The sequence below is a fragment of the Epinephelus lanceolatus genome, chromosome 3 (genome assembly GCF_041903045.1).
Source record: "Epinephelus lanceolatus isolate andai-2023 chromosome 3, ASM4190304v1, whole genome shotgun sequence".
NCBI classification, from domain to species: domain Eukaryota; kingdom Metazoa; phylum Chordata; class Actinopteri; order Perciformes; family Serranidae; genus Epinephelus; species Epinephelus lanceolatus.
This window is the reverse complement of record NC_135736.1, coordinates 7,092,882-7,114,921: the sequence shown is the minus strand read 5'-3', so window position 1 is coordinate 7,114,921 and position 22,040 is coordinate 7,092,882. Positions and strand designations below refer to the sequence as shown.

The 22,040-nt window shown below is 39.8% G+C and overlaps 1 protein-coding gene across 2 annotated transcripts in view; it reads right to left on the bottom strand.

Annotated features, from left to right (window-relative positions):
• spock3 (SPARC (osteonectin), cwcv and kazal like domains proteoglycan 3) overlaps nucleotides 1-10,500 on the bottom strand; it is a 29,270-nt gene extending 18,770 nt beyond the window's left edge. The window contains exons 1-2 of one of the 2 annotated variants that reach the window (XM_033624335.2): nucleotides 10,357-10,500; nucleotides 10,074-10,196 (exon numbers count right to left, since the gene is read on the bottom strand). In XM_033624335.2, coding sequence (XP_033480226.1) covers nucleotides 10,074-10,196 — 123 coding nt within the window. In that variant the 5' untranslated portion in view covers nucleotides 10,357-10,500. Of the gene's footprint in view, nucleotides 1-10,073; nucleotides 10,263-10,356 lie in introns of both variants that reach the window. The other variant, XM_033624332.2, reaches the window with a different exon arrangement.
• Nucleotides 10,501-22,040: the final 11,540 nt, after the last annotated feature.

The window sequence follows — 22,040 nt, the reverse complement described above, 5'->3', positions numbered from 1 at the left end:
GATAGTGCCACCAAAACCATGTATTTTAATCTAAAAACATATTTTTTCCTAACCATAACCAAGTGGTTTTTGTGCCTAAACCTGACGACACATTCACCACAGCATTGTCCAAACGTAATGAAATGTAAAGTTTGAAGGTACTTGCCATTTAATACTGCACAAATGTAACATATCCATGGTTTGCTAAACTACATCTATAATTACAATAAACTGTTAAATTTTTTTAATTAAATTAACAATTTCTTATTTTCTTTGGTATTTTTTGTGATATATAGATATGCAATGATGACTGCTGAGTAATATGTATGTTGAAGTAGCCTATGTGATGAAACGATAGCATGCTAGGGCCTGTCATAATGGCATGCACTGAGACCCATCATAATTACCTTACACTTCTGTGCAATGCCAACATTTTTCTGGGGATTTGGTTGGAAAATCTAACATTGGCTAATGGCTCTCTCTGTTTCTTCAACCCAGTCTCACTGCGAAGTCATCGAAATGTGACGCTTGGGCAGTGACTTGTGGCGCCAAACAACATGTTTTTGTTGCCTCAGCCCTACCACATGCATTTGTTGTTGAAGGGAAAAAAAAACATCAATTTGTCCCGACGGTAAAGTTGTATCAACATATTGTGTTTATTTTTAAAGAGACTATGTAAATGGTAAATTTCCTGTGAAATTTCCTGTGAAAACGGAAGTATAATTTGAAAGAAGACAATGCATGTAACAGGCACACAGAGTCCCAGATTGTCAACAGCCGATGCACCCCGTGTACTTTGCACTTTGTACTGTATGTGGACATGGAAAAACCATGACCAAACATCGGCTTGTGACAAGGTCGGAGTGACAATGTGTGACTTTCTTTTGTTTAGAATTTTGCACAATACGTTACCATCTTAATATGAAGAAAACCCACATCAATCTTAGCAAAGATAAAGCCAAATAAAGAGGTACTTTTGTTTCTGTTCCCCTCTAGCACTGCAGACTGCAGACCATTGAGACTGAATAATGAGAACATTGCATTATGGGGGCCTGGCCCTCTAGACCAGTCAAGACAACAAAAGTGCTTGCGGTCTGATTCCTTAATGGAATCAACAGACGTACGCGAACACACATGGAAGTACACAGAAGCACACACACACACACACACGTGTCCATGCACACACATACACAGTTCTATAAACAAATAAACTTATCACCACAACACTGACTGTAGTGCCAGAATCTGTCAGCACTACAAAACATCAAATAACTGCATGAATGCACTTCACTGCACATGCAACCAGCCACCCACTTTCCAAAAAACCACAGAAAACCCAAAATTCAACAATAGGTCTAATGGCCTCCTGAGTGTACGCTAAAAATAGCAACTTTTCAATTTATCTCTCCATCTCTTTCCACCTCTATTCCTCTCTCTCCCTTGCAGTGAGAATAGTCTTTTCCCCTCATGTGCACAAACACACACAAACACAGCAGTGTGTGTATTCGGCTCTGTTGGCTATAACATCCTTATTTGCTGGTGAGCATACTGATACTACTATAGAAATCAGTCTAATAATATGTTGCCTTTGACAACCACTTCTCCACCTTTATCTTGGATTTTCACACATCCCTACTGATGGTGTCTTAATGGCTTCCTTACCTTTCCTGGCTCCTTGCTGCCTTCCCCTACCATCCAACAGGAGAAATATGTGCATGTTTTCACTGTACTGACTCTGCTTGTCTTGCTCAAGCTTGTCGCATGCATGCACGCACAAACACACACGAATACACACTGAGGTGCTTTGAAGTGGAAAAGGCCTCAAGCTCTGTACCTTCCCTACATCATTCACCCTCCACAACCCAAACAACACAGGACAGACACGCACAGCGAAAACACACAAAGAGAGAGAAGAGGATAAAAAGGTGTTCTCTGCTCTAATGAGGCTGGTCTAAACTATTTACTCCCATATTGCACAATTAAGTGTTGTGCTGTCCATCACACATCCTTTATTGTGTTTTTCCTTCCACTGTTAAACCCATCTTCCTTCTCAGCTTATCTCTTTACTCTGTGGCGGTGCTGAAAGCTAGACAAGGCTGAGTAAGCGGAGCAGAATGTCTAAAAAACTTGAGATGGCACCAGTGCAGCAAAGAGAGCCCCAGGCCTCTCCAGCCATCCTAACAGGACGCACTGTAAATCAGTGGCCAAGATCCTATCTAGTGCACTTAGCAGGAGACCCACTTATGGCTCTTGCTGAAAGATGAAAGCTGAAGTACAAAGTACATGTCAAACATGTAAAATTTAAATCAAAGTAAAGAGAAGTTTGGCATAGAATACCAGTGCACAAGATAAAAAGGAGGTGTACTGGGTGAAAGAAAAAAGTACAGTTATGAATATTGTGCTTACTTGATTTTAGGATTAAGACAGGGCTGACAACTCTGAATGCAAGTAAAGAGTTTCATCCCAAGCTAAGATACCCAAACTACCAGCATGATAAATAATCACATTGATGTTGGTCTTGAAATCAGTAATCATTTAAAGCAACAGGATTAAGTTTCACCAGCTGTTTGTAAATCCAAGTCCTTCTTTAGTGCTTAGTTAGCTCATAGCCAGTTTCAAAGTAGTGATTTACCAAACTGTTCTGCACCATTCAAATGTAAGGAATGTCTTTAGACCATAGTCATGTGTAAATCTGCTGCTAGGAAACATCTGTAGCTCTGCCCAATCAAAAGCAACTAACATTTTACTGTAAGACTGTTAGCCTAATTTTGGAAGTTGCTATAGCATCACTGTGACACAACTTCCAAAGTTAGGCTAATAGCCTTAGAAGCCGACCACCCTTGACAAATGTTTTATTTATATATGCATACATGAATAAACATGTTTCAGGGTAACTAGTAGGCTATTCATAAAGTTCATAGTGAGAAGGAAATATCTGATTAAAAATTCTGTATGCAGCATTACAGTTTTTCTCAATTGTTTACATGCAATTTTAAAAACAGGGCTCCTTTTTTCAAAATATTCACACAATTATCCAAACACCACACTCAGTTTGCATAACTCCTAGATTGTTTGCAAAATAACACACTTCAGTCAAAACATATACACATATTTATAAAAATGCTGTTTTGTTTTCATCTCACTAACACAGTCTTCAAATGATCAGACACTATTGCAGTCAGTTACACACTACAGTGATCAATACAAAATACATTTGTAAAAACCCCTATTTTAGGAAATAGCTGGTCTAGTGCTAGACTTTTTTGCCAGACATTTTTATGTAAGGGATAATTTAGATGACAGAAAGATATTGTCAAACCCACAACATTCTTCATGATTACTTTGAGGTATACAGAGAAAGTACACAAATACAACAAACAAACACAACACTGATTGCAGACTGCTGCAGACTGAAAATATTTATTTCTTACCATACTCAGTTACAGTAACAGATCAACAATGAAAATCAGAACAAAATAGTAGTTTAGTAGTTTTTCTTACTACTGTAAAGTGTAGACAAATAAAAATTCCTCTATTGGGTTTAGGAATGGGGAGTATGGTGGAAGGTATAAGACTGTAAATTCAGGGTGCTCATGGAACCAATTGTGGACCAGAGCAGATCGATGGAAAGATGCATTGTCCCAAACGACAATGTACTGCATGTGGTCCACTTGGTTTACAGTAAGCACCTGTGTGCTTCCACACCAGGTGGATGTGATTATCCAATTCGTTCATTAGTGTGGTCGTTGGCAAGCAGGGGCTTTGTAATGAGAAGGAAGTAACCTCACAATCCTTATCTGTGTCTAAGGTGTAATAATGCGTGTAGAGTTTTGCAAATCACTGTGTGTAATGTTTTGCAAAAAGTGTGAAGCTGAGTCTGTGCTTATTGTTGTGCAACTATGGACAGGTGTTTTGCTTGTAAAGAGCTGTTAATTGTGTGAAAATTTGCATTTTAGTGCGTAAACAACTGTAAAAAACTGTAATTGTGTGAAAATTTTCATTTTAGTGCGTAAACAACTGTAAAAAACTGTAATTGTGTGAAAATTTTCATTTTAGTGCGTAAACAACTGTAAAAAACTGTAATACAGCAGAAAATCATTATTTGCTATAAAAAAGATACAGTGGAAAAATGGTGCCTGAGCAGAGAATGAAGTCAGGCTCCCTCTGTACGTGTTGTGATCTGATCTTCTCTGTGGTTTGTTGTGGTAGACGGTCCAGCGGCACATGCATGTTTGGGTGGCTGTGGCAGAGGTAGCGCGGGTCATCCACCAATTGGAAGATCAATGGTTGGATCCCCGGCATGTGTGTGTGAATGTGACTCGTAGTGTAAAAAGTGCTATGAGTGGTCAGATGACTAGAAAGGTGCTCTACAAATGCAGGTCCATTTGCCATGTTTGTGCATGCTGTTACCACGCTAGCAAAGGCCTATGCTTGTGGTGCTCAAAGTAGGTAGAGTCTGCACATCATTTAAAAGGCGTCTAAGCCGACGCATAGGCCAGATAGCCCACTCAATCGATGCAGCGAAAGTGGCATGTACGCCTAACTCCACCACATGGCTGACACAAACACAACAGTCATCAGGGGTGGGGCAGCTCTGCTGTTGGTCCCTCTTGTATTTGACAATATTCTTCTTCTCCTTCTGAGGAAATCTAACTTCCCATGCACGAAAGCAAACCAGACTTGGCACATAATTCCTGTCCCATGCTAAACTTCCTCAATGGGGATTAGGGGCCAACAGTCCTGATGGTGGCGCTACAGCGACTTTTTAAATTTAAAAAAACTTTGAAAATTCATAACAAATCACACTTGTACACTCTAACCTAGAATAAATTTTTAAGTCCATTACTCCCTTTTTAATCAAAAACTGTAAAACTAATTAATCTTATCTCCAACCACATTTTTTGCTCCATTCACACCAAACTATACAGTATCTCCAGACTGTCCTACACAAACACATTACACAGGTTTTGGAATGATAAAAACTTGAGCCCACATTGCATCAAAATGCCTCACTGTAAAGAGTACTGTAAACAGCTATTGCAAATTTTCGCTAAATAAAACTCCAATGTCCAAAGCTGAATTTTTGACAACATTTTGAATTCTGCACTCATGTAGCCTATAGCAGTCAATGGTTAAAGAGCAGCTTTAAGCTTTTTTGTATTATTTTTTTTTTAATGGAACAATCAAACATTGACATTCCAAGACATTCCAGGTATTTTCTTTGTTGTCTAGATGAAGTATGCAAATTCTCAGAATTTTGTCTTGATAACTGAGTTTCTGACATTAGATTGAAATCTGCCTGCACCTTGGTGGTTGGCTGTATCATATTGTGAAGTCACCTCTAAATTCTACAGTGGTGAGGTGAGGAACTGAAAAGAGTTGCTGGGGAGAGGGACATCTTGGGGTGCTTTGTTTGGCTTACTGCCCCCAGGACCTTGCCCCCCGGGTAAATGGATGAAAATAGATGGCTGGAGTGGTGAGGTAGCTCAACTTAATAACTGATTCCAATTGAGCCATTGATCCCGAAAGGCTGCGAGTTCAAGTCCCAAGTAGTACAGATTAAACATGTTTTTGCCTCCTCAGACATTGTGCCATGTGGGTTACAAACACACGATTTCAAAGACATTTAAACGATTATGATATTTTTTGCCTGGAAAGTTCTACTGATTGATCCTCATGGATTTATCTGTCTTCCTCATCTTCTTCCTTTTCCTCATCCCCCCTTCTTTTTTATTCTTCTCCCTCTCTTTCTGAACACTTCTCCATATGTATGTTTAGCTTAGCTATTAGGCTTTATGCACAATTTTCATTCGACAGGGGTAGTCCCAGCACAGATAGCTCAACTGGATCACAATTAGCAATTGCTCTTCTTCTTGCTCTTCAAAATACCCGGCCCCAATTCATTTCTGCACAGCAGCTATAATTCATTATTGCAATTAAAGTCTTAGCCGTGAATAGTGGAGTACAATGCAGTATGCTATTAAAAATGTATGAGAGCAGCCAGCAGGTGGTTGCTTGTATCATTTTTTTTTTCTCTGTGGCATAGTTATCTTGTCAGCAATTAATGACACAATTAACCTTGATCACTCTGACAGATCCACGCTTAGATTAATGATGATGCCTCCTGACGCACCTCCCTTGCTGCTCTTCATCACCACTTGTCGGATTGCACCCTGGCTGCAGAAAAAGGAGGGCTACCTGTGCATTCCACTGGCTAGCTCATCGCTGCTGTAACTGCGCTCATACAGCATGTTACTGCTGATACGGGGATGTCATCATCAAGTGTAGCACCCACCCTCCCGTTGCCCCCTGGTTAACATGGTTACCTCTGTTAGGGGTAGGGGGGTTAGCACCGTTAGCTGCTAGTCACCAGCTTAGCTACCTCCATGTTAAGAACCATGACCAAACAATTCATATACTCATATACTTTAGACTCATATACGTATACAGCCTTTGAAGCAGCGTAACGTTTGATGACATATTATATTTCACTACAAATCTATCAGTTAGCACTGGTAAACATTTAGTAAAAATTCATTTCTATGTAAAAACTAGTTTGTGTGGTGCAAGCCATCAAAAGATCATTAAAAAGATCACTTTTGAGCTGTAGGCAGGCTAACCTTTCCACCTCCTGAAAAAAAGGCTATTCCAGAGGAACAATTTACATGAACTGTGTGTGTTCACTATACCATCTAAAGCAAAAATATAGGACTCATTACATGAGACTTTATCAACACAAGAAAATGTTTTAATGGGCCTGTATTTCGAACAGGGTTTATGACCCCTGCACGTCTGGAAACATGGTTGTGATATAAGCCTAATTGACAACAAATATACAGAGAGAAAGGTGAGCAGGTTGCCCTGTCTGCAGCCTGTCACTGCTTCTCTAGTCATTTAGTTGAACATCTTTGTATAGCCTACAGTACTGGTAAATTCCTATGTGAGAGAATGCAAAAACAAACACTCAGTGACACGCAGACTATCTGGGACACAGCACAAAAACAGGAAGTGACAGGCACATACATACATCCAGAGCACACATAATGCTTTTGTGCGCCACCGCTATTTCTAATGCCTGAGCCTCAAGGTTAAAACACAGTTGTGAATGCACACAGAACCTTCAGTTCACCGCCAACCACCTCACTCTCTTTCATCTTTCCTTTCCACTCTCATTACCCTGTCCCTCCCTCTCAAGTATCCATCTATCTGTCTGTCTGTCTCCTTCGTTCTGTTCAGAATAGGTTAATTATCCTCTCATTGCTAGTGGGGGTATTTATAGACCTCTGTTTGCATTAACACAATCACCAAGCTCTCTCTCTCTCTCTCACACACACACACACACACACACCCACACACACACTTTGTTTCACTGTATACATCTCAAACAGTTCCAATCACCTTAAATAGCACAGCACATGGCCAATCACTTTTCCTCACTAGCATTTGGTCCTGACACCCTATTTGCATAATCCAAATCCTGCTCTATAGCTGGACCTGAGGTGAGTCACATGGGTCCACCTGAGCCGATGGGTTCACACGCTTAAGTGTGACAGACAGGGAAAGTGAGAGATAGAAAAGGTCTGTTACAAGCTATATGTAAAACATAAAACAAGTATATGAAAAAAAAGATATCACCTGCCCTTATCTTTTATCTTACCTGTTTCTCATAATTTATGTGTGTGTGTGTGTGTGTGTGTGCATATGTGCATAGATGCTTGATTTTGTGTATCTGTATGTTTCTCTCTCTCTCTCTGTGTGTGTGTGTGTGTGTGTGTGTGTGTGTGTGTGTGTAGGCCTATGTGTGTGTGCATAAGTGAGTGCAAGTGCAAGCATGTACAAATCACTGCTGCTAGTGTGAGCCCATTTATTGTAATCTGTGGTTAGAGGCAAGATATCTCTCTGACAAACACTCTATTGCATTAGACGTAAACAGACTTTTTCCATATTGAACTCTACTCATTTCTGTGACATTCATTCATGAATAACAAGTAATGCTTTCACAGTCTTTCATCTGTAATCTACAGCCGATAAGTATGTTTTATTATGAGCTAAAAACATAACTTAATGTGTTCAAGGGTCTCACAACTGCAAAAATGTGTATTTTTCTGCACATATACTGAAAGAGTGATGTCTAATGAATGAACCTGTGTGACAGTGGAAAGCATGATTGCTAGGGTCATAGGGGCTTAGCCCTGAAATAGCTGAATGAGGTAGGGTCAGGCATCTATTGACAACTATTGTAATAAAAATAAATGTTATATAAATCAAGTCTTTTTCTTCCTCTTCTCCTTATCATTATTATCATTATCATTACTTCAAACACATAACTGTTAAAAAACAGCCCTTGCTTCTTGTAACATAGCGTGTATGAAATGAATCAAACATAGAGCTGTGACATATGGAGAAAATCAAATATCACGATATGTTTGGCAAATACCTTGTTATCTACATTGTGACAATACTGTAGGGTTGTCTATTGGTGCTTTACACAATGAGGGGTCATGGGTATCTGAGCTGACATTGGACGAGAGGTGGGGTACACCCTGCACAGGTCACCAGACTATCACAGGGTTGGCACATAGAGACAGACAACCATTCATGCTCACACTCACACCTACAGGCAATTTAGAGTCACCAGCTCACATAACCTGCATGTCTTTGGACTGTGGGAGGAAGTCGGAGTCCTCTTGCTGTGAGGCGACAATGCTAACCACTGCACCACTGTGCAGCCCAAAATGCATATCCAAAATCTAAGACAATATCCAGTCTCATATCATGATATCAATACTATTATACAATGTATTGCCCTGCCCTAATAAAAGCAAAGTTATATTTTAAACAATTTATAAGAGGCTCCTCCAATGGACTCCTCCTAGTCTGTAATGTATTGACATTTTATTTCACTTTGGTCAAATATTTCAGGATGTGTGCCTTATGGAACTATAAATTCAATAACAAAACTCTTCTTTAAAAAGCTACCAACGTGAACTTTCCATATAGGTACAATTATCACCTGCCAGATTTTATGGCAAACATAGCAAAATGCTTGATCCAGTTTTGAACATATACTCCAGTCACTCTGTATTTGAATAAGAGCAACACTGTAAAATATTTGTCTGTTCTTTCATAGTAAATTACTGTCATTTTTACAGTAATTTATTGAAATGACAGCTGTATACTGTGATCTCACAGTAGTTATGCCTGCATATTATTGTGATTTAGCAGTGTGCTCCTGTAAAATTAGCTGCAACCTCACAGTATGTTCCTGTTAATTACTGAATTTAACTGTAATTTCGCAGTTTATGTACATTTGAATTACTGTGATTTAGCAGTATGCTTTTGTAGGATTACTGTATTTCACCGTAATCTCACAGTTAAACTGCTGCTTTGTAAAATTACTTTATTTACTTGCATGATTTTCACAATAAAATTCAGAATTTGGTTGAATATCACAGTAAAGCCTGTGAAGTGATAATAATGGAGGCATTATTTATTATGAAATATTACATATTGTAACTTCCGGAAAATAATTTGCAGTGTACTAAGTGAACTGTTAATTTCAGCTGCTATTGTATAAACACGCTGGTTAATGTAATGAGGCACACCTGCGGGACTCCTTGTTTAGGATTCAGCCCTTCCACTGGTGTGTCGCCACTACCTTGTGGCAGGTGTTCATTCCTCTAAACAAAAAGCACATCCAGGCCTCACTGCTGCGGACGCCCTCCCTAATACCTGCCCGTAATTAGGCCCTTTAACGGGGACTAAGTGGTGCCTCTCGGACAGCTAGGCTATGTGCATTAGTATTTCGCAGAGGCCTATCTCTGCTAAGCAGGGACTGCTATCGCGAAAACACACTCACAGGCAAGGATCATCCCAGTATCGTTAGTGTATTTACTGTTTCAGTGGCGCGGGTGATGGACGTGTGACAAACAGCACAACGGGCCCCGTGACGCGTCGCTTGGACACAAAACGAGGAGCGCATGATCACAAACCAATGAGTGTGGCTACAGGGAGAAAAAGGGGGGTGGGGGTGTAAATGAGATGATGAGGAGGGGGGAAAGCGTTATTAAATGTTAGACAAAAATAACACTTACATCTCTGAATTTATCCCATCTCCCAGCGAGCCACTTATCATCCAAAAAATTGCCGCTGTCGGAGCGAGCGGAGACGTGTCCGAAGGCGACGGCGCACACACACAGCAAGGCGACGCTCAGCATCTGCGGACACACAACAACAGCACGGAGAGAGGACATCGGATCAGACTGGAGGACACCGCAATCCCGCTGAAAACAGAGGCAGTTCAATGCGCATCACATTAGCGATGAACACCGACCGTCAACACTGAACACAGAGATGCGGAGGTGTTTTTTCTCCTACCTTGTCGCATCAGCTGCTATCCAGACTGTATGTGCTCGCTGCCGTTTTCTGTCACTAGTAATAACAGCCCTGTCCTCCCTCTCTCTCGCTCACTCTCTCTCTCTCTCTCTCTCCGCACCGACTCTCTGTGCGCAGCAAAAAACGGGAACGCGCATGGCACCGTGCGCGGCCCCTGCGCTCTGTCCCTCTTTCCTTTTTTTTCTCAGCCTCTCCTCAGTGCGGAGGAAACAGTCATGATGGCTCACTGTGGGCTGTTATCAGGCCACCGCGAAAGTGTCGTCCACTGATTGTTTCTTATGAAAAACACATTGGGCAATCCTATGATAAGGGTTAGACAGATAAATTATTCATATCACGGCAAACAACAGATTTTGTAGGAATGTTTTATTGATGGCATGTAAATAAAACAACAAACAAAACAAACAGAAAACAGCCATACTGTAAGATCACTAAAAATACAAAGATTGAAGTGTGTGCTTTCCAAAAGAAATATTAGATCAGATCTGTGTGTGTGTGTGTGTGTGTGTGTGTGTATGTGTGTATGTGTGTGTGCATGCATGTGTGTCCTTTACTTCTCCCATGTTTCTGCTCTGTTACAGCCATCACATGGGAGCCGCTCAGGCTTGTTTGTACAGTAGTGACTCATGAGAGAGTTCCACTTACATTCCAGGCAGAGGTTAGCTCAGGACTGTAAATTGATGCTACAAGATAACACGGTCTCCATATGAAATGGCCCACTGTGGATGATTTGTGGAGGTGGGTGGAACTGCCCTCTTTCAGTTGTAATCTTCTCTAGGACGTTACAAAAGCCCCAAAACATTCTTCCTCAGAGCGGTTATGTGTGACTGAAGGTGTTTCGAGGGGGGAAATTTGTGGGTGGTGCACTTGTTTTAGCAGGATACCACAGCGACTGCTGCAGTTTTGTCATTACAGCATACAGATAGATGTATAGATGGGATACAAATGAAAGAAAACTAGGATTACCCCCCCACGGTTGTATGCCTTCACCAACCAGTCAGGGCACAGTTTACATCCATGTTATCCCAGACTCAAATGTAGCCACAGCAGCAGACAATGCTTTAAATATGGTTGATGCTACAAACTAAATCTAAATCATGGATGCTTCAGCACAGAAGATCTGTACAGTCAGAACAGTTTCAAGATGGACACCCAAGATTAGTGTCCCCAATTCAGTATCTGACCAAATGTCTCTCCTTCTGTTAGTTATGGTGTTGAATAATGGCTAGAAAACATTATGATGTAACACTGAAGTTGACCTTTGACCTTTTGGATGTAAAATCTCATCACTTCTATTTGACACTTGTGTGAAATTTTGTCATAATTGGCATGTGAATTCTTAAGTTATGGCCTAAAACATGTCTTGTGAGGTCACAGTGACCTTGACCTTTGACTACCAAAATCTAATCAGTTCATCCTTATAATATATAATATCAAAAAGCACTCTTTAAAACAGCGTTACAAAGGCAGCAAAATAAAACAGACACCATAACAACAGGTTTTAAAAGAATACAGGTCAAATACAATGTGGTGTATAAAAACTGGGGAAATAAAAGACAGAAATTAGAAGTCTGTTAAACTCAGGAAAGGCTCTCCAACAAAAGTATGTTTTAAGAAGAGACTTAAAAGAGATCAGTGTCTCAGCCGACCTGATTTCCTCGAGCAGATCGTTCCAGAGCCTCAGGGCCCTGACTGCAAACTCTTTGTCCTCTTTAGTTTTCAGCTGGGGCTCTAGAACAGACAAATGACCTCTGGCTGAGGATCTCAAAGTATGTGCCAACGCTTACAGTACTAAGAGGTCAGAGATATATTAGAGAGAGAGGCAATGAAGAGCCTTTAGAGTAATCAGTAAAATCTTAAAATGTATTCTAAAACATACCAGAAGCCAGTGTAAAGATGCTTAAACAGGGGTGATGATATCACATTGTTGTTGACTCCAAGTGCAAAAATATTTGTGCAAAATATAAAGAAATTCCCTCAAGGTGTTCTGTAGATATGGTAGTCTATATATATGGCATATGGAGAAATCTGGACCCTGTGGCTGGACCAGTTGGGAATCACTGGCCTATATATTCTATAAGTCTCTGGAGTGAATATTATTCTTCCGAAAGATATTCCCTTATCTGGTGTTAAAGTGGCATTTAAACCCTTTAAAGTCTACACTAAGAAAAAAATAGATGGAAAAAAAAGAACTCTGTATTTTTTGTACTTATATTGTACTAAAAAAAAAAACAGACCCCAGAGATTTGAAAATATAGGCCTCGATTAAACAATTGAGAAGTCTCTTCATGGTAATTGTAAAACAGAAGAAAAAAAAATTAAAAACCTATTGCTAATGGTAATATGTTAGCATACCAGCATATATCAAATTGTTACCATGGAATTAGTAGTATTACCAGTACTAGCATTATTTCCACATATTAATTCTAGATATTTACCATTACAATATTTTGAAAACTTCTCAGAAAAAAATCATACTGATACAATTTTTGTCATTGAATATATAATGGAATAACATTATATAGCCTATATGGTATTAACAAAGATGAATATCTTTTTTTTTTTACTTGATAAAAATTGATTGATTAAAAATTGTAAATTAATTATCTTAGCATCACTACCTTTACCATAAAAGGCCATTGTAATTGTTTGGTTGAGCATGGCATTAGACAGTACAAAATCATACTTCTAAAATTATTTCAGCATATCTATATATATATATATATGTTGGATAACATCAAATGTACCATTTAACAACAAATGAATGATCAGAAATGGGTTTATTTTGTGGCATATAGTCAGTTTCAATACATTAGCTTAGCTTTATCACAAAAAGACGAGACTTTTTTTTTTAAAAAAAAAAACCAACTTATTTTGTGTTTATGTATTTATTTGTTTATTTATGTTGTATGACATTAGATAAATCTCTTTGAGACCTCTTACACTATAACATGGAGAAAAAAATATCTGTACCTTTGAAAATCCCACCACACAGAGCCCTCACGTCTGGAGTGGATTTTTTTGTTACGAACTTCCTGTAGGATGCAACATGCAAAGGCATTTACAGACACAGCAACATCTGGTGGATTTTTAGCATAACATACCTAAACCAGAAGGCAGAGATAACTCAGTCAGGTGGAATTAAGCTCAACACATTTTTCTTTCAGATACAGTGACTTTAAATGTGCTCTACCAAATGGCTGAGCAGAGCGTTAACATGTCAGGTCAGTATCTCCCATACAGTTTTAACTATGTTGAAATCTGCTGACTGTAAAGGCCATAGCATATGATTCACACTGTTTTCATACTTATGTAACCATACAGTGACCCCTCGTGCCCTGTATGTATACATCTGCATTCACTGAAATGGCTCTCCACTCATTCAGGATTTCTTTGATTTGTTAACCAATCTGTAGCTGAACAAGATAAAGAAATGGACTGAATGCAGTGGAAATAAAAGAGCAAGAACATTGCAAACATGGAGAGGGTGGGCAAGTTAGAGAATATTAATATTATTTCCAGGCTCTTCACAGAGAAGCCTGATGGTCAGGAGGGTCACGGCATCATTATGCACAGTTGCTGTAGAAACCAACCTTGACCTCAGCTTCACATCTTCATCTTCATAAGAGGCTGTGGAAAGAAAGTATGTGTGTGTGTGTGTGTGTGTGTGGGCATGTAGAAAGGATGACAGGGTGCAGCTATTTGAAAGTCAAATTAGAGCTAAGAAGCATGCATGACTGCATCACAGAGACACACGAGGATGTATCATGGGGCGAGCGCAACTGAGATGCTAAATGGTCAACTGCATAAGCACACACAGGTACAGACAAGTAAAAAAATGTTTGATGTGAGCTCTGTGTTCACTCCAACAGGAAGTGCGTGACATGTAAACAGGAAACTGGTGGTGAAGGCACCATTGTGGTTGGAGGCTTCAGTCTTCTTTGAAGCATTCTTTGTCCTCTCAGATCAGCACAAGGTGATCTAATTTTGGTATGACAAGATAGTTGTGAAGATGGCAGTGTTTTGGACTATGGATGACGCAGTCATTCTTTTATGGCTTACTGTTAGCTTGTGCTTTATGACATTTGTGCAGATGGAAGCAGTAAAAGAGGTGTTCTGTGTATGTGTGCGTGTGCGTGTGTGCGTGTGTGTGTGTGTGTGTGTGTGTGTCTTTCAGCCCAGGGGTTCATACATTATTCAGTCTCAGACATTAAAGATGTAGATGTGGTCAGAGACATATGCAGGAGAAACACACAGAGTACTCACACACACACAAATCCACGCAAGCATGCCCACACACACACGGACTTCTGATGCTTAACGAAACTCTTTATAGATTTTTCATTCCACTGTAATTTGATTTTTCTTTTTTTTTCTCCTGTGAGTAAATTCTTGATCACACATTGTTGACTCAATCTCTACGCAAGCAGAGAGAAAAGATGAGAAAGGAAGGAGTTGAAGAAAAATTAGGACAAAAAGTGTGTATGCCTGTGTGTGTGTGTGTGTGTGTGTGTGTGTGTGTATTTGGATGGGAGAGGCATGAAACGTGTCTCAAGGAGCTGAGATTTCACAGCCCAGTGACTCTGTCACTGTGCACCTGCTCACTGAGACAGTGGGAGGGAGGGAATGAGAGGGAATGAGAGGAAAGAGGGAGGTGAGGTGAGGGGGTTTGGGGTAAAAGGGAGTTGAAAACCCATAAAGACAGAATCAGGGTGGGTGTTCCAAAGGAATTTATTTGGCAGAATTGATAAAAACTGCACAGAATAGCCCACCATGCAATACCCTATCTTTGCAGTTTACTATGAATATGCCACTTTGTACTTTACCATACAATAGCACATTAGACCACATAGGCCAATCCATTCTTTATTTGTCACATGGAATTGCTGCTTCATAACTGCTGCTTTATAATTGTCCATGTTGCCAGATGGTTCTGGTAATCCATGGTTCCTGTCAGTGGAATGATTTAACTGTCCACACATCCCGACCTCAACAAGACGGCCGCATGGTCGTTCTTCCTGAACATGAAGCTTTGCAACTGCTTATCAACAGTGTTTAGCAGTGATCCACAGCAGGAACAGGACAGCGCCTCACATTCCCACTGTCATAACCGTCCTTATTCACAGAAAGCATGCACCTCCTCTCCTTCTCTCACCAGAGTCCTCTGCTCTGTCAGATCGCCATATAGAAAAAGAGACTCTTGGATAAATCATGCCGTCCAGAATTTAGCCAACCTATAGTTAATCAAAGGATATTACAGTTCCTGAGAAACCTCATTCAAACGTCAGCTCAATTAGGACAAGTGTGCTTCTATTGAGAATTTTGATATCATTCATATTTTTCAAAATATTCAACTTTTTTTTAGGATTTTTTTTCCCCATTCAAATGAATGGATGGAATCTTCAAACTTCGCATAAATTCATGCTTTTTCATGTATTTTCAAAGCCTATCTCCTCATTCATACATTCACATAGATACTCCACTCAAACTTTAAAATGTTCCTCATCTTTCGAACATTCTTACTTCCATTCAACTTTCAAATCCCATTCAAATTTTTATGAAATATCAACACTTGTTTAAAGCATGGTAAAAATGACCTTCTAAGGTTTTATAATGGGTCTCTATGGGTGTAATGTTTCAGAACTAGAGTGGGGGACTCAACTGTCAGAGTGCAAAGAGCTTCTGAAACATATCTCTTTAACTCGCTGTCACACCCAAAATTTTCACTCTACATACATCATTTTTGGTAAAAAAATGGAGAAAAACGTGTCCTCTTTCAATAAGTGTTACTTTGGACACAATGAGATTTACGCATTTGGCACAGTGAGCCTTAAAGTGAGAGAAACTCCACAGACTGACACATTAAACTCCATGTCAGGTGAGACCAGAAATTTCTGAAAGACAGCAGATCATGCCAGTTTTCTAACCTGCAACCATGCTTACCTTTTTGACACTACAGACACAAATTTCACACTGCTTATACAACAGGTTGTCCTCTTTCTCAGGGTATACAAATTCTAATGATCTGGGTTATCGTTTTTAGAGGAAATGTCAGCAGTTTGAGAGATGCACCTCTCCTAAATCTCTATGAGACTAACTGCCACAGCCAGGAGTCACTGAGCAGTTAACATTTCCATGGCAACCACTCTGACACACAAACACACAGTGCGTGTATAGAGAGGACAAAAGCAGAATCTCCATTCTAAACACCATGTGCCCATTATATATCAGTGTTTTCCATCTATCATATACTACTACAGCCGTACTGTACTTGTAGTACATGTTATATGTATCAATTCATACAAATTAAACCCCTTAGCACTTTTCCAACTACTTCACTTTCTTACACATTTCAGTCATTGCAGTGTAACGTTAGCTTTTTCACAATGCTTAAAATATTCAACATTATGAGTGTCATTAAACTTTTCACTGACAATCATACTAATTCAACGGCTTTCAACTTTTTCAACTATTTCTATCACTTAACCTTAGTCTTAGACATTAAAACCAGCATTGCAGCGTAGAGTAAGCTTTTCAGAAAACCTTCAAATATTCCACATCATTCATACATGCATGGTTTTATTCATTTCAAGCGAGCATTGCAGCGTAGCGTCAGCTATTCAGCTTAAGCATTCGGATCCACAATTTCTTCTGGAATTGCATTCTCTAGTTCCTACCTGACATTGCTTTTCAGGGGACAGGTGTTTGTGTAACAGACCCAGGTTAAAATGTGCTGCAGCTGAGTTACATTGAGGCTGGATGTACGCTGTTTTGCCATACGTTGGTGTGAATTAAAGAAGATGAAACTAGACGAACTGTAGCTCGCTTATTACCTGCAAGCCAAAAGGACTGGAGAATGCTACCAAACAAGAAATGACAAAACCAAACCAAACCACCATGGTTAGGAAAATACAATGTTTTGGCTTAAAATACTCGGTTTGGTGGCACAATCCCAGAAAGACTCGCAGTTGGAAACTGTTGGAAACACAGAGATGGGTCACTAAAATACCCACATTTGTGGGCTGAAAAGCTATAGGAAACACAGTGAAAGGTCACCAACAAACAACTGGTTTTGTTGTTTGTTGGTCTCAAACAGTCAGCGGTGGTCTGGATGGATGGATGGATGGATAGATACTCCACAAGACATTAAATGTAGTTTGATTAAACTGGGTTTGGGTGCAAAGACCACACCTCGAACACATCCCACTTCCACCCAAAAGTACTTGAGTACACTTGGTCCATTCTCTCTCTCTTCAACGCATTTCTTACATCCCACTCGCCCAATCCCTTTTTGCCACTTACATCTTTTTCTCTCCTCCTTTCTGCATAAAGAAACCAGCAGGGGCTCGATCTGAGGCAGAGTTTACGAAGAGACAACTCCCGGGTTCCCTCCTGCGTTCTTGCCTTCAACCAACACAGCCATCATCACACTCACCCAGCCTTCATCCCTTCATCCCTCAACCCTCAATCTTTCATCCCTCCACCCCTCAATGCCCATCCCTTCATTCCTTGACCCTCATCCTTTCATCCCTAACCCTTCATCCATTAATTCCTCAACCCTCATCCCTCAACCTTTCAACCCTCATTCCTTCATCCCACATCCATTCAACCCTCATCACTTCATCTCTTGTCCATTTCACCCTCGACCCGGACCCATTCATCCCTCACCCTTCACCCCCTCATCCCTCAACCCTCATTCTTTCATCCTTCATCTCCAACGCTCGTCCCCTCATTCCTTGACCTTCATCCCTTCATCCCTCGGTCCTTATTCCTTCATCCTCATCCCTTCATCCTTTCCTCCAAACCCTTCATCCATTATATGCAATAACTATTCTAAATCTGTATCTTTATCTTATTTCTTAGTGAATTTAAATCTGACTCAGGTAAAAGTGTTTTCCTTGTGAACATACAGGTTCCAAAACAACTGTCTTTGATAACAAGCTGCCATCTTCATGATCTTATTTCAGTTTAATCATTTAATGTTTGCACATATGTACATGGATATAACAGGTTTTTTGGTTTTCACAAACGTATGTTAATAAAGGGAAATTTTCAAATTTAGGAGTACAAAATAAATGCACAGCTGAGATACTGAGGCTTCCGGTGGGCACCATATTTTGACTCAGTTTTTATGGGTTCGGAAATACATCAAGACATATTGTAGTTGTGCTTGCAGATTTGCATATCATAGAAGACTTTACTACAGGCCTTGTTGGAGGTCTGCACTCTCCTTCCAGATACACCTATTCTTTTCCTACTTTGGCATGTCAAAATGTTGTCCGTGAAAAAGGTCTTTTAAGCCATCATTTGTGTTACTTACACCTGTGCTTTTCCTCTTGTGACATGTGAAAATGTCCTCTGTGAAAAAGGACAGTCTGCATGTTGTACCAATGACATTTTCATTTATTGGAACTAAGGGGCCTCATCCATGAAAAACAGACCCAACCAAAAGTACATCTAAGTACATGGACAGGGGTGTCCACACCTACACTTGGCCTTGTAGAATATGCCCCTCTCTCTTGTTTATTGAATACACTTCAATGGTATGAATGTCAATTAAACAGTACTGTGAGTGATTAAATTACAATGCTGGACATAATGGAGTATTATAATAATAATCTCCCTCTCCCTCGCCTCATCTGTCCAGGTACCAAAGAGAGAGAGAGAGACTCAGGTGTGTCTAAATCTTTAATTGGATTTCTTGTAATCTCTGTTCTTCAGTGAAATGAAACAATTGGGTTTTGTTTCACCGCAGCTCTAGTAACTGTTTCATGCCATTTAGGCAAAATGGAAACAACCATGTTTTGTGTGATTTTGGTCAGAGCTTAGTACGTGTGGGTGTGTACACATTATGTAGGCGTATGTGAGTGTTTTGAACATGTTAATGTGTGTGTGTTTGAGAGAAAGAGAGAGATGGTGTGTGGGGGGTGAGTGTGTTATCTTGCAAAGCAGACGTTTTGGAGCAGAGCTGAGACTATAAGGTCAGTGTGTGTGCTGTGTTTTAGCCCCAGGATGAAAAGCTAATAGCAGAGTAATGACAGAGAGGGAAATTGCAAACAGGAGATAAGGCAGACAGAAACAAAATGGCCAACGCTGAGAGGGCTGATTACAGAGCCAGCGAGCGAGCATAAGAGAGGAGAAGAAGCTAAAGAGAGAGAGAGAAATAGATGGAGAGGGAGGTGGGAGACAGAGGAGGATAAGCAGTGTAAATGGATGGCTCTTCTGACCCCTGGACTCTTGTAAGTTAGCTACATTTAAAATATTTCCAGTGAAAAGGTGACCCTGTCTTTCCTGTGACCCGAAAAGCCCAAAAATCACTTTTATGATGATGTAAAACTCCAAAGAAAGAGAAATATACCTGCCTTTCTGAAGCAGCATAGATGATTACCTGAATGACTTTGCTTTGGTGCTATCTTCATGCATCCAGCTGTACTTTTCCATTTCAGTTACCATTCAAATATTATGGCATCTGTCTTCCCACAATCGGAAAGGTATCTAGTCCCAAGTTTCCCAAGTCAGGGGGCATAACAGGATGCCTTTGATCTGTAGATGGGAGAGTCAGAGTCACATGAAACATATTAAAGGTTGTGCGCACACAGAGAGCCTTTGTATTGATGTTCAGGGATTAAAAATAAACGCAATTAAGACTAACAGGAAGACTGCTGACAAGAATTTTATCATGTGGAATATTATGAATCAACTGATGGCAACAGACCTCTGATTTTTTTTTGTTTATGTTGTTTGTTGTCCCCCTTGTGGTGATTACATTACACTTAACAGGAATACGTTGGGACGAAGAAGCACACTTTTATTATTCAGCTGCAACCAGACTTGTGAAGTGCATATCCAAACTGGAGCTCCAAACTGAATTCATGTAAAGAAAATGAAAACACTTAGCAAAAGAGCTTTTAAATACACTGCCCATTCTGTATTTTACAGAAGGACCTGAAATTGTCAGAGCTGATTACTAAGGGGAATTTAAGTCACATTTAAAGAATCGAGAACCTTGGTCAATGTGATTGCTTCTAAAATTTTACAGAAACCATTTAAGAAGATGCATGTTAATGCATCTTAAAATAAAACAAAATTGGATAATGTGTTCACTTGTAGTGTATGACAGTTGTATTTGTCTGTATTTGTTTTTTATTTATTATTATAATAATGTGTTTGCTGCCCTCTTGGCCAGGTCACTCTTGAAATAGAGACTTTCTCTCAGTCTCACTGAGACTTTTTACTTTTAAATACAGGATCTATCTTCAGTTAAATTAAAATCGCTTTCTCTCACAACTGTTTTTATGTTTTTGCACTTGTTTTAACTTGTTCTGTTATCACCATATTGCATAATTTTAGTGATAGAAATGGAAGCAAGTGTATGGGGATGGAGGCTGATGTAGGCCAAGAATACACAATCTCTATAGTATTTAGTATATTGTACAATTAAGAAGTTGGAAACAATTATTACAATGTTATACATACATACATACATACATACATTTTATGCTTGTCCTTATTTTCTGCCATCTCTCTCTCTCTCTCTCTCTCTCTATACATATATATATATATATATATATATATATATATGTGTGTGTGTGTGTGTGTGTGTGTGTGTAATTTTCTTTTTTCAGACCTCATTTTTGACAAGCATGTGTTTTCATCGCCCTGATGCTTGGCTTTTGTTCTATTAGCTCTTTGGTTGATATAGCTGCATACTTTTCTAATGTAGGACAAGGCTATTTAGCAGGGAGTGAAGGCTCTGTGAATACAGCTTGTGTTTAAAGGGATAGTGCACCCAAAATTCAGCCATTATCTACTCACCTATAGGCTCTGGTGAAGTTTTAGAGTCCTCGCAACACTTGCGGAGATCCGAGGGGAAAACAGAGTTCAAATGACATTTTTCCAAACAACTTTTTATGTCGGGCTTCAGGACACTTGGATCACTACAGGCGAGCAGTATGGAGATATTTTGTGGTTTCAGTTATGTGTTCTTGGATGTTTTAATCAGGGGCGCCGTCAGCCTGCATTTGGTGGAGTTGTGCTGCTACCCACTTCCCCCTCGGATCTCTGCAAGTGTTGTGAGGACTCTAAAACTTCACCAGGGCCTCCCTCGGCATATGGGTGAGTAGATAATGGCTGAATTTTCATTTTTGGGTGCACTATCCCTTTAAGTCTTCACTATGCTCTTACTCTGTGAGATTTCACTGAAGTCAATATCTTGAATAATATTCCAAACTAGAAAATAAGAGAAAATAGTTCCCTTTAAAGAAATTAATCAAATACTGACATATAGGCCTACTACATGTTTTTTGTTAAGTTTCTCACACCTCTAACAATCACAAAGGCCTTGCAACTCCCCATGAAGCTCTGGCGACCCCTGGTGGGGGTCAGGCTGGGATCTAGTGGCTTCGAGTCATGTACAATACTAAAAGAAACGTCTCAGAGGGTGAATATAATGTAGGTGTTCCAAAAGTGGTGCTTTTGAACATTAAAGCATGTAAAAATGTTAAAGTAGGAACCTAATATACAAGTATGAACCTGACAATGAGAATAATGGGTTCTCTTTGAGTATTTCTTTTTTCTGCTGACTTCTACTCCACTCCATCTCAGAGGTGTACCTTTTACTCCACTACATTTATCTGATAGCTATACTCGTTACTCTGCAGATTCAG